We start from the raw sequence: 13,313 nt of genomic DNA, 5'->3' as shown, positions 1-13,313 counted from the left end.
ACAAAGCACGAGTGAGACAGTGTTCCACTAGAACACACACATGTGCTCCGTACTATTAGCTTCAATGATCTGCAGCAATGTCTTCCTGGCTTGACACGGATACATGAACACATTTTTTTCTTCCAGATGGAATCTGGAAAGCATCCATCTGTGTAACAAGCGATAACAGATTAGTCGCAGTGTGATGGGGTGCACCTGGGCTTTGTGGCTCCCTACAGGAGGCCCCACGGTCCTCCTACACCGTGCCCCAGGAAGTAGTGAACTGACAGAAAAGGAGCAGCGAAAATGGGTACTCCAGATCTGCCTAGAGAGGCCTCTCAAAAGCAGCAAGTCAGAGCCCAGCAGACTCAGATAAAAGGAGTTGCAGGGCCTTAGCAGGTTAGTTCCTGGCTGGAAGCAGAGGGGCAAGAAATGGGGCTCCTTTCTGGCCACAGGTGCTTGAAGGATAGCCAGAGTTGGTTTCTGGCTGCATTTTGCTTAGCTTGGTTTGCAGGGAGAGAGAACCTAAGAACTTTAACCCTGAGATAAGGTGAAGCTAAAAGGACCGAGTAGGAAGAGACCCAGGGAAATAGCAGTGACGGACTAGAATAAGTAGTATGTGGCTGCTGTGTATAGTGTCCCTGGGTTGGAACCTGGAGTAATGGGTGGGCCCAGGTTCCTCCCCAGGTAAAGTGGCATAAACCCCAAGAAGTGATAGGCCTTATTTTGGAGCCCAAACAAAGGGCCAAATTTAAAAAGCCCAGAGCTAGGGCTGAAGACCCTAGTGAGGGCAAACAGACTGTTAGTTATTTGACTTTTGATTTGGCCAGGGGGCCAAGCCACTGAAGACACAACAGGGGCGAGAAAAGGACTGCAGAACCACACCCAGCCACTAGGAGGCACTCAACATAAAGGCTTGTGTCATAAATATAAAGGGAAGGATAAACACCTTTAAAATCCCTCGTGGCCAAAAGGAAAAACCCTTTCACCTCTAAAGGGTTAAGAAGCTAGGACAACCTCGCTGGCACCTGACCAAAATAACCAATGAGGAGACAAGTTACTTTCAAAAGCTGGGGGGAGGGAGAAACAAAGCCTCTCTGTCTGTCTGTGTGATGATTTTGCCAGGGACAGAACACGAATGGAGTCTTAGAAATTAGTAAGTAATCTACCTAGATATGCGTTAGATTCTGTTTGTTTAAATGGCTGAGAAAATAAGCTGTGCTGAATGGAATGGATATTCCTGTTTTGTGTCTTTTTGTAACTTAAGGTTTTGCCTAGAGGGATTCTCTATGTTTTGAATCTAATTACCCTGTAAGGTATTTACCATCCTGATTTTACAGAGGTGATTCCTTGTACTTTTTCTTCTATTAAAATTCTTCTTTTAAGAAACTGAATGCTTTTTTAATTGTTCTTAAGATCCAAGGGTTTGGGTCTGTGGTCACCTATGCAAATTGGTGAGGATTTTTATTAAACCTTATCCAGAAAAAAGGGGGTAAGATTTGGGAGGACTTTGGAGGGAAAGACATTTCCAAACGAACTCTTTCATAATAATAATAATAATAATACTGGTGTTAGACGTTTGGTGGAGGCAGCGAAAGTCCAAGGGCAAAAGGTAAAATAGTTTGTACCTTGGGGAAGTTTTAACCTAAGCTGGTAAAAGTAAACTTAGGAGGTTTTCATGCAAGTCCCCACATCTGTACCCTAGCGTTCAGAGTGGGGAAGGAACCTTGACAACTTGTAAATGAAAACATAGTTTATTTTCTTCAGTAATTCCTAAGAAGAATTTCCTCTCTACCTATAATTGTTATATTTTGGAGATTTAGTATCTTGCACTCTAGAGGTTATAGTTATTCAAGGTCCATTCTGAACAGACCAGCTATAAAAACCTTCTGGGTTGGAGGAGATTGGATTGTCCCCATTTTCCTTTAATTCCAGATCTTGATGGAGAATAAATACTATAATCAGGGCTGGATTCACACCTTATGCGCCCCTAGGCACAGCAACTTCAGCCCTCCCTCCCCGCAGCCTACAGCCAAGCCCCCACTACTGTACCCCCCCACACACACACACTGGCCGAGACTGGCCCAGCTTCTGCATCGGTTCCAGGCAGCTTGGCTCTGGGGAGGCGAGTGCCAGAAGTGGGGTAGTGGGAAAAGCAGCCGCCTTTCGCTCCCTCGAAAGGGTGGAGGGAAAGGAAAAGCAAGGGAGGAGAAAAGGAAGTCCACCCGCACTGCCCTTGCTCCAAGGGTGGCAGGTTTGTATAATTTTAGGTCGTGCCCAGAACAGGTCCAAGTCCGCCCTCCTCCCCACCTGCCTAAGGCTCTGGGACGGAGTTTGGGTGCGGGAGGGGTGAAGGTTTGAGCTCCGGCAGAGAGTTTGGGTGCAGGTTCTGGGCTGGCGGTTGGGGTGAAGGAGTGGGTGCGGGGGCAGGCTCTGGGGTGGGGAAAGGGGTTGAGGGGCAGGCTCTGGGAGGGAGTTAAGGTGCAAGCTCTGGGCTGGGGCAGGGGTTGGGGTGCAGGAAGGGGCACAGGCTCTGGGACGGAGTTTGGGTGTGGAGGCTGGGCTGGGGTGCGGTGCTTACCTCAGGCAGCTCCCGAAAGCGACCCCTCCCCCCCCCGGCAGCAGCTCCTAGGCGGGGGAGCACAGAGGGGTCTCCACATGCCGCTGCCCGCAGGCACCGCCCCTGCAGTTCCCATTGACTGCAGTTGGCAGAGTTGGCCTTGAACTGACAAGACCTTTAAATAGTAGCCAAAGAGTTTAGATGAGATGAATAGGAAGGGATTGGTAAACCCACAGTGTGATAGAATTTTTTTTATCCCACTATCCAAGTCTTTAGGAAGTACTGTATCTTTCACCAATGACTGTCACATAGGAATTTCAGATGCTATTAGCGATCTGAGACCCATGATACTTTCAGTTGCATGCATTTAGATTTTTCCCAAATTGAGCCATGAACTTGGGTATGGAAGTCCAATTTTAGGCACAACAGAAATCATAATTCTAGAGTCCCAAACCTGAAGTCCAAAGTCTGTCCAAAACTTTAGAAAAAACGTATGTCTTACTGCTTATGAGACATTTCATCTGAAACATTTTTTTAATTAAATTTAACGCTCTTTATTGGCATTATTATCTAATTCAATTCAAACTTAACATGAGTAAACCTATTTCAACTTCTCAGAAGTCATTCTCAGACCGCAGAAATCAAATTCACAACTCAGTTTTTCGACTATTGTTAGTGCCAGTTAGTTTAGTGCTCACTCATTTTCTTTGATTCTCCACTTCCTAGCTCTTTCAGTTTGTCTGGCCTAAAAATCATATTTGAGCCAGCATCTACAATTTCCCTGTTTTTCAGATTCAATACCAAAGTCTCCTTTATTGTTATTTAAACACCCAAACGAGCAGAGAAACTGTGTGCATACTAGGTAATGCCAAGCTATGCCCATTTAGCTTGGGGGTTTGTGCACTTTCCAAACTAATGGAAGGACTCATTTTAGGCACTTGCTAATCTCTTTCCTGGCTTGCCTTAAATTAAATAGCAGGCCTTTTTTTGGCCAACTTTCTCACAAGACAGCAACAGCATTTAACTGGATTTGTTTGGACTATTGCCAGAATACTTTGGTTTACAAAATACACTTAACATGCTTTCGAATTTCAGACATTTCACTAGTTCAATTAGAATCTCTCCTCCGGTGAAGGAGATACTGCTCCTAACTTCATCACAAATGGCCACTTCTGCTGTACTGTTGCATAGAATCATTCCACCTTAGAAGCACAGCTCACAGTTTCAAGTGTTTTGGGCTTCTATTTGCTGATTTTAATATCACAGATACCCAGCTAAATCCAGACATGCGGTCAATTTACCCCAGATATCTGTAGTGGGACCTTGACAACAGAGACACATTAATATTCTCAGGTCCTTTGCTAATCTGTCTTCCTTTTAAATGGACCTCTGGATGACTCATCTTTGTAGTATGTACCAAATGACACTGCAAGCGCTTGCACCAAATTTAAGTAACTGTCTTTTTGCTGGGCTTAATTCTATAGAAGCATCAGAGCTGACCCACTTAGCATTGAAACAACCCCCCCCCCACCACACACACACTTGTTTATCACAGTGGTTTCTGCCCTGTGGCCCTTGAAGCACTAAAAGGGGGCCCTTTGAGCATATCTAGGTTAAGAAAATTGATATCTAATTCTAAATCAAAATTGCATTCCCTGAGCCAAGCAGGGGTGCTGGAACAATTTGTGTAGTGGGGGTGCCGAGAGCCATTGAACCAAATGATAAACCCTGTATATAATGAAAACCACTTCAAGCCAGGGGGTGCTGCAGCACCCCCATTTCCAGCACCTATGATCACAAAGAAGGGAAGAAAGATTAGCTCTGGCTGCTCAGCTGCTGAATTATATGAACCCCAGAAGGACAGGAACTCAAATGGCTCTGCCTGAGCCTAACATAGCAGCTAGCAAAAGAGAGACACCCCCCTCCACACACACACAGCACAGGCAACCCAGAAGAGAGGAAAGTGAGGAGAAGCTGAGAGAACAAGTCTCTCATAGATCCCTCATTCTCTGCTCCAGCCCCAATTAAAGTCCAGGAGCTCCTCTAACTTGCATCAGTGGGCAACAGTCCCCTAGGGACCATATACCAGCTGTAGAAGCTAGAGCATAGTGTGCTCCTGACAGACATCCCACATTGTCTCCATCTCTAATATGTCTCCTACACTAGGGACTGTGGGGAGGAAGGCATAGGATCTGACTATATCAACTCTATGCCCACTGGGAGTGGGAACAACTATGTTGAGAAAATCCCCAACAAGGGACTGATGTATGCTTTCACCTCCCGCTGTGCCATATGAGTGGCATAAAGTAAGAGGAACAGGATAGAGCATCTGCTCCAAAGTATTGACTGTGGCAACTTGATCTTTGTGAAATACTGTGTTTGGCCCTCAATCTGAAAAAAAGGGGAAACCACTGGTTTATAATGTAGCTCCAAGCATTCATGATTCACTACGTTAAATGGAACTAAATAGGCTTCCCAGAATATGCTTTCATAGAATCATAGAATATCAGGGTTGGAAGGGACCTCAGGAGGTCATCTAGTCCAACCCCTTGCTCAAAGCAGGACCAAATCCCCAACTAAATCATCCCAGCCAGGGCTTTGTCAAGCCTGACCTTAAAAATATCTAAGGAAGGAGATTCCACCACCTCCCTAGGTAACGCATTCCAGTGTTTCACTACCGTCCTAGTGAAAAAGATTTTCCTAATATCCAACCTAAACCTCCCCCACTGCAACTTGAGACCATTACTCCTTGTTCTGTCATCTGCTACCACTGAGAACAGTCTAGATCCATCCTCTTCGGAATCCCCTTTCAGGAAGTTGAAAGAAGCTATCAAATCCCCCCTCATTCTTCTCTTCTACAGACTAAACAATCCCAGGTCCCTCAGCCTCTCCTCATAAGTCATGTGTTCCAGTCCCCTAATCATTTTTGTTGCCAATTTTTCCACATCCTTCTTGTAGTGTGGGGCCCAAAACTGGACACAGTACTCCAGATGAGGCCTCACCAATGTCGAATAGAGGGGAACGATCACATCCCTCGATCTGCTGGCAATGCCCCTACTTATACATCCCAAAATGCCACTGGCCTTCTTGGCAACAAGGGCACACTGTTGACTCAGATCCAGCTTCTCGTCCACTGTAACCCCTAGGTCCTTTTCTGCCGAACTGCTGCCGAGCCATTCGGTCCCTAGTCTGTAGCGGTGCATGGGATTCTTCTGTCCTAAGTGCAGGACTCTGCACTTCTCCTTGTTGAACCTCCTCAGATTTCTTTTGGCCCAATCCTCTAATTTGTCTAGGGCCCTCTGTATCCTATCCCTACCCTCCAGCGTATCTACCTCCCCTCCCAGTTTAATGTCATCTGCAAACTTGCTGAGGGTGCAATCCACACCATCCTCCAGATTATTTATGAAGATATTGAACAAAACCGGCCCCAGAACCAACCCTTGGGACACTCCACTTGATACCGGCTGCCAACTAGACATGGAGCCATTGATCACTACCCGTTGAGCCCGACAATCTAGCCAACTTTCTACCCACCTTATAGTCCATTCATCCAGCCCATACTTCTTTAACTTGCTGGCAAGAATACTGTGGGAGACTGTGTCAAAAGCTTTGCTAAAGTCAAGGAACAACACGTCCACCGCTTTCCCTTCATCCACAGAGCCAATTATCTCGTCATAGAAGGCAATTAGATTAGTCAGGCTTGACTTGCCCTTGGTGAATCCATGCTGACTGTTCCTGATCATTTTCCTCTCCTCTAAGTGCTTCAGAATTGATTCCTTGAGGACCTGCTCCATGATTTTTCCAGGGACTGAGGTGAGGCTGACTGGCCTGTAGTTCCCAGGATCCTCCTTCTTCCCTTTTTTAAAGATGGGCACTACATTAGCCTTTTTCCAGTCATCCGGGACTTCCACCGATCGCCATGAGTTTTCAAAGATAATGGCCAATGGCTCTGCAATCACATCCGCCAACTCCTTTAGCACTCTCGGATGCAGCGCATCCAGCCCCATGGACTTGTGCTCGTTAAGCTTTTCTAAATAGTCCCGAATCACCTTTTTCTCCACAAAGGGCTGGTCACCTCCTCCCCATGCTGTGCTGCCCAGTGCAATAGTCTGGGAGCTGACCTTGTTCGTGAAGACAGAGGCAAAAAAAGCATTGAGTACATTAGCTTTTTCCATATCCTCTGTCACTAGGTTGCCTCCCTCATTCAGTAAGGGGCCCACACTTTCCTTGACTTTCTTCTTGTTGCTAACATACCTGAAGAAACCCTTCTTGTTACTCTTAACATCTCTTGATAGCTGCAACTCTTTGTCACAGAGTGGGCTGGTCCTTTAAGGGGAGTTGAGTAAAGAAGGCCAAAACTCAATAATATTTGATTTGTGAGAAATGTTAACACTTCCCTTAGGAAGAAAGAATCCCATGCACTGCCACAGGCTAGCTAAGCAGCAGTTCTGCAGAAAAGGACCTGGGGATTACAGTGGACGAGAAGCTAGATATGAGTCAGCAGTATGCCCTCATTGCCAAGAAGGTCAATGGCATATTGGGCTGTATTAGTAGGAGCATTGCCAGCAGACTGAGGGAAGTGATTATTCCCCTCTATGCAGCACTGGTGAGGCCACACCTGCAGTATTGCGTCCTGTTTTGGTGTCCCTCCCCCACTACAGAACGCATGTGGAGAAATTGGAGAGAGTCCAGCGGAGGGCAACAAAAATGATTAGGGGGCTGGGGCACATGACTTATGAGGAGAGGCTGAGGAAACTGGGGTTATTTAGTCTGCAGAAGAGAAGAGTGAGGGGGGATTTGATAGCAGCCTTCAACTACCTCAAAGGGGGTTCCAAAGAGGATGGAGTTCAGCTGTTCTCAGTGGTGGCAGATGATAGAACATGGAGCAATGGTCTCAAGTTGCTGTGGGAGGAGGTCTAGGTTGGATATTAGGAAACACTATTTCACTAGGAGGTGGCAAAGCACTGGAATGGGTTACCTAGGGAGGTGGTGGAATCTCCATCTATAGAGGTTTTTGAGGCCCAGCTTGACAAAGCCTTGGCTGGGATGATTTAGTTGGTGTTGGTCCTGCTTTGAGCAGGGGGTTGGACTAGATGACCTCCTGAGGTCTCTTCCAACCCTAATATTCTATGATTCTGTGATTCAGAATTTGGTTTTGTTCCTATTTGTAACAAAACCAAATTTTTCAAAATTTCTTGGGAACAGGAAAACCAAAACAAATTACACATTGGAAAGTCTGACACATGGTATTTCTGAAATAACATACACTCCACTGACCAGTGACTGACTCACTGAAATTGACATTCTTCTCAATTTTACTACTATTAATGTCAAATTCGGTCAGCGGCTGTCAGAGCTCCCAGAATCTGGGGCAGCCCCATCATACAGACTGCCAGGGACTCCAGGAATTTCCAGTCCCTCAGGGCTGCCTGCTCAGGACTCAAACAGTATGGGGCACCAGCTGGCCCAGGAGTCTGGATACGCTGGGATTCCTGGCCCTAGGGCAGTCCAAATGGTGGGGCTACTCCAGAGCCATGGGCCCTGGAATCTATCCCAGTACCTCCAGGCTCCCAGCTCTGCAAGCGTGAGGGTTTCCAGGCTCCCTGCTGCAGAGCTGCGGGCCTAGACTGAGACCCCTGGCTAGAGCTGTGTTTCCCAAGACTTCCAAGACTGCCTGGTTCCATGACAGGGAGCCTGAAGGCACTGGCATGGAAGGGTTGCCCCCGAGCTGTGGACCCTGGAAGCCCAGTGTCCCTAGTCCCAGGGCTATCCTACCACCATGGAACCTGAAAGCCTAAAATCCTCCACCCTGAAGCTGTCCAGCTGGCAGGGCTTCCCAGTAGCTCACTAGGTGAATTGGCAGGGAACCAATGGAACCCTGCCTGTGATTTGGCATGAGTGTGTCAAACCCAGCTTGATTTTGTGAAAAATTCCAATGAAATTCTTTTTCATCAAAAATTTTCCAACCAGCTCTAGTTTAGCCCCACAGTTTAACTGAGCATAGTTATCCACCCCACCACTCATGATGAGTTTGTGCTTGGGCCAGTGGTTGTGTCAAGTGACCAAGCATCACATGGTGATAGCCCAGAGCTAATACAAAGGTAGAGAGACTTGCAGGAAACCCAGAAGGGACCCAGGGTTAGAAAAGCCTGGGGATGAAACTCTTCATAACCAGCCAAAGGGAAAGGCTTGGCTGGAGCTACCTGCAGTGAGGAACAGGAGCAAAACACTTAAGCAGAGCATAATGGATTGGAGCAGAAGGCTGGGAGTTACTACCTTTAAGATAAACTGTTATGTTAATAAGCCACACCACAGGAGGGAAGAGTAATTCAGAAGCACCAATTGTGGTGCCTTGTTTGATTGCAGAAGTAGGGAAACTGGGAGCTGGGGGGAGGGAATAGGGTTCAACACCTGATGTGCTATGATTGGGCTACATGCTCCCTTAAATGTAACCAGCTGCTACTGTGGGAGGACCTAGTCTTATCCTGTGATGATTCACCTGCCTCAGATACATGAATAAAGCTTGTTTACTTTATGTTTGAATAAAAGCATTTTAAAAAGCTTTTTTATGCAGGGTTATTAATAGACAGTACACTCATGGCAGTTTCTAGTCACTGACTAAAGTTCAAGGAGAACAAGATAAAATGAAGGTATATAAAGGAAGGCTTGTATTAAAGCCAACTGTAGAAACTTTACTTATAAAGACAGCTGAACATCCTGAAAGAGATGAACCAGAAAATTTTCTGTTATGTGTTGAGACAGGTTGAGAATTTTGTTTAGTCAGAATGAAACCAGTATCACTGTAAAGAGTGTAAACAGAAAGTTAAAGTTTAATCAAGCAAAATATGATTCATTAATGATTTATACTAGCCAGAACAAAACACAAAAACAGACTAAACAATTCTCTTTTAACCGCATTCCTTTAACACTGAATAAGTTTGTTTTCATTGGTGTCAGGGGGGCTATAAGACACTAGATTCAGAAAGACAGTTCTCCTGACGCCGGTGGATACAAGATTATTATTCAGTGTTATTCCAGGTGAGCTGGCAGGAAACCAGGCAGCTTCTGACAGAACCCTGCCTGCATTTCGGAGGAAGTTGGTTAAAACCAAATTGTTCACACCACCACTTAGGTTTTGATAAAATTAGCATTTTCCAGCAAAAACCTGTTTTGTCAGAAAATTCCTAATGAGTTCTGGTCCTGACTATTAGTGATGATGTAACCGGCTGTGGACATACACCCTCAATCTTATTGGGACCCAGGAAGAGAGACACCGGAGTAGTCCTGTCCGTCTCCGGAGCTGCTCTACCACCCTGCCCTCTAAACCCTGCCAGTTCTCCGGTGGAGACGGATGCGTGGCGGAAAGGTAAATGCCGAGATAGAGCAGCGGACCCGCGCTCCACCGGATTGCCTGAAGCACGGGTGGGAGGGAACTCGCCTGCCGCCAGTCCCCTACCACCAAACCAGAGCTCTTGACCCAGTTGACCCGGGGGGAGGAGGCTGCCGAGTAAACGGCCTGGCAAGCCTCCATCCGCGCCAAGTTGCCCAGGTCCTGGACCACGAGGAGCACATCGTCGGCGTATGCCAACAGGACCAACTGCAGCTCTGGCTCCCGTAGCGCCAACCCCGTCAACCTCCTGCGGAGGAGACAGAGGAAGGGCTCGATAGCCCGAGCGTACAGCTGACCCGAGAGGGGGTACCCCTGCCGTACTCCTTGCCCGAAGCTGACCGATTCGATCAGGGTCCAGTTGAGCCAGACCAGACACTCTGCGGAGGCGTACAGCACCTGGAGAAAACCCACAAACTGGGGTCTGAAGCCAAACGCTCGCAGACTGCTCAGGAGATACCCGTGATCCACCCTGTCAAACGCCTTCTCCTGATCCAGGGACAGGAGGGTGAATGACAGGCCATCCCTACACCCGAGTTCCAAGAGGTCCCGGACCAGATACAGGTTGTCAAATATGGTGCGGCCGACAGTGTAGGTCTGGTCTGGGTGGATCACGTCCGATACACCCTCAATGATAGGGAGAGATAGAGTCCTGGCTATGTTTTCAGATTGCTTTCCCCAGCATACCAGCATCATTTTAGTGATATCTGAATCAAACAGCTATTTAGGGCCTCCTACCTAGGTTTAAAAAAGTGCTAGTTATTTCTGGATTCCACTTGGGAGCTCACACCGAATCTCCCCCACCTTGCTGTGCACCCCAAGGGATTCATGCCCACCCCTCAGTCACCCCAACAGGTGGGTACCCCCAGGGGTGCTGGAACTAGGAAAGCAGCAGCACCCCAAGCTTGAAGTAATACCAGCAACTAAATACCTGGCTTCCATCATGTGCAGTGTTTACAGATTTGTTCAATGGCTTTCAGCACCCCTCTTATAAACAGTGTTCTGGTGCGGCGGGGGCCTCATACCACTCTCCTGCCCTGGAGGACTCATGCCCACTTCCCCCCTTCTGCGCTGCTTTGCTAGGTGCCCCTCAGGGACTGCAGCCACCATCACCACACACACCCCCGCCCTCTTCCCAGGCTGCGGACCCCTTCGGGGGCTCGACCCAGAGCCTGCGGGTTGGTGGTGCCCTCCCAGCTCCCGGCCACCCCAGCCCCTCTGCCCCGCCTGGCGCTCCCCTCACCTTCTTTCTCCTCCACCATCCCGATGGTGCCGCCCGTGTTGATCACCAGCACCCGCACCCGCACCGGAGCCCTGCAGCCGCCCCCGAGCTCCAGGGAGCCCGAGCGCTGCAGGCAGGCCGGGCGCGGGGTGCAGGAAAGGGCTCTGCCCAGGGGGAGCCCCTCAGCCGACCGCGCCGCTGCCTCCATCCCAGCCACAATGAGGCCACCACGTCCCGCGCCTAGATGCCCTGCGGGGACCTGCCGGCACCGCCCCTTTCCGGATCGCCCGCCCCACAGGCGGGGCCTCGAAGGGGCTTGCCAGGAAAGGGGGCGGGGAGAGACGTACCAACGCCGGGCCCGGAAGGGGGCAGGACGAGTGGTCTTCTACACTGGTCCTGGGGCGGGAAGGCTCTGCCCCCCCGCCCAGCCCTGCCCAGGACTCTCGGGGGAGACAGACCCACACACTGGGGCTGGGGTGGTACTGCACCCCCACACACACACACACACAGCCCTGCCCGGGACTCTCGGGGAGACAGACCCACACATCGGGAATGGGGGGCAAGGGGGGCGCGGTACTGCACACCCCCCCACACACAGCCCTGCCCGGGACTCTCGAGGAGAGAGACCCACACATCGGGAATGGGGGTGAGGGGGGCGCGGTACTGCACCCCCACACCCCCACACACACAGCCCTGCCCGGGACTCTCGGGGAGACAGACCCACACATCGGGAATGGGGGGGGCGCGGTACTGCACCCCCCCCACACACACACACAGCCCTGCCCGGGACTCTCGGGGAGACAGACCCACACATCGGGAATGGGGGGGGGCGCGGTACTGCACCCCCCCACACACACACACACAGCCCTGCCCAGGACTCTCGGGGAGACAGACCCACACACTGGGGCTGGGGCGGTACTGCACCCCCCCACACACACACACAGCCCTGCCCAGGACTCTCGGGGAGACAGACCCACACACTGGGGCTGGGGCGGTACTGCACCCCCCCACACACACACACAGCCCTGCCCAGGACTCTCGGGGAGACAGACCCACACATCGGGAATGGGGGTGAGGGGGACGCGGTACTGCACCCCCACACCCCCACACACACAGCCCTGCCCGGGACTCTCGGGGAGACAGACCCACACATCGGGAATGGGGGTGAAGGGGGCGCGGTACTGCACACCCCCCACACACAGCCCTGCCCGGGACTCTCGAGGAGACAGACCCACACATCGGGAATGGGGGTGAGGGGGGCGCGGTACTGCACACCCCCACACACACAGCCCTGCCCAGGACTCTCGGGGAGACAGACCCACACATCGGGAATAGGGGTGAAGGGGGCGCGGTACTGCACCCCCCCCCACACACACACACACAGCCCTGCCCGGGACTCTCGGGGAGATAGACCCGCACATCGGGAATGGGGGGCAAGAGGGGCGCGGTACTGCACCCCCACACACCGCCCTGCCCGGGACTCTCGGGGAGACAGACCCACACACTGGGGCTGGGGCGGTACTGCACCCCCCCACACACACACAGCCTTGCCCGGGACTCTCGGGGAGACAGACCCACACATCGGGAATGGGGGGCAAGGGGGGCGCGGTACTGCACCCCCACACACCGCCCTGCCCGGGACTCTCGGGGAGACAGACCCACACACTGGGGCTGGGGCGGTACTGCACCCCCCCCACACACACACACACAGCCCTGCCCGGGACTCTCGGGGAGACAGACCCACACATCGGGAATGGGGGGCAAGGGGGGCGCGGTACTGCACACACCCCCACACACAGCCCTGCCCGGGACTCTCGAGGAGACAGACCCACACATTGGGAATAGGGGTGAGGGGGGCGCGGTACTGCACCCCCACACACACAGCCTACCCAGGACTCTCGGGGAGACAGACCCACACATCGGGAATGGGGGTGAAGGGGGCGCGGTACTGCACCCCCCCACACACACACACACAGCCCTGCCCGGGACTCTCGGGGAGACAGACCCACACATCGGGAATGGGGGGCAAGGGGGGCGCGGTACTGCACCCCCACACACCGCCCTGCCCGGGACTCTCGGGGAGACAGACCCACACACTGGGGCTGGGGCGGTACTGCACCCCCCCCCCACACACACACACAGCCCTGCCCGGGACTCTCGGGGAG

The 13,313-nt window shown here is 51.2% G+C and overlaps 1 protein-coding gene across 1 annotated transcript in view; it reads right to left on the bottom strand.

Moving 5' to 3' along the window:
* Positions 1 to 11,356, bottom strand: part of ASPG (asparaginase) — an 82,848-nt gene extending 71,492 nt beyond the window's left edge. Inside the window, exon 1 of the mRNA XM_077820532.1 lies at positions 11,170 to 11,356. Coding sequence (XP_077676658.1) covers positions 11,170 to 11,356 — 187 coding nt within the window. The remainder of the gene's footprint in view (positions 1 to 11,169) is intronic.
* Between the last annotated feature and the right edge of the window lie 1,957 nt (positions 11,357 to 13,313).

Source organism: Eretmochelys imbricata, chromosome 6 (genome assembly GCF_965152235.1).
Source record: "Eretmochelys imbricata isolate rEreImb1 chromosome 6, rEreImb1.hap1, whole genome shotgun sequence".
NCBI classification, from domain to species: Eukaryota; Metazoa; Chordata; order Testudines; family Cheloniidae; genus Eretmochelys; species Eretmochelys imbricata.
Note: the sequence above shows the minus strand (reverse complement) of the source record. Positions and strands in the feature narration are given on the sequence as shown.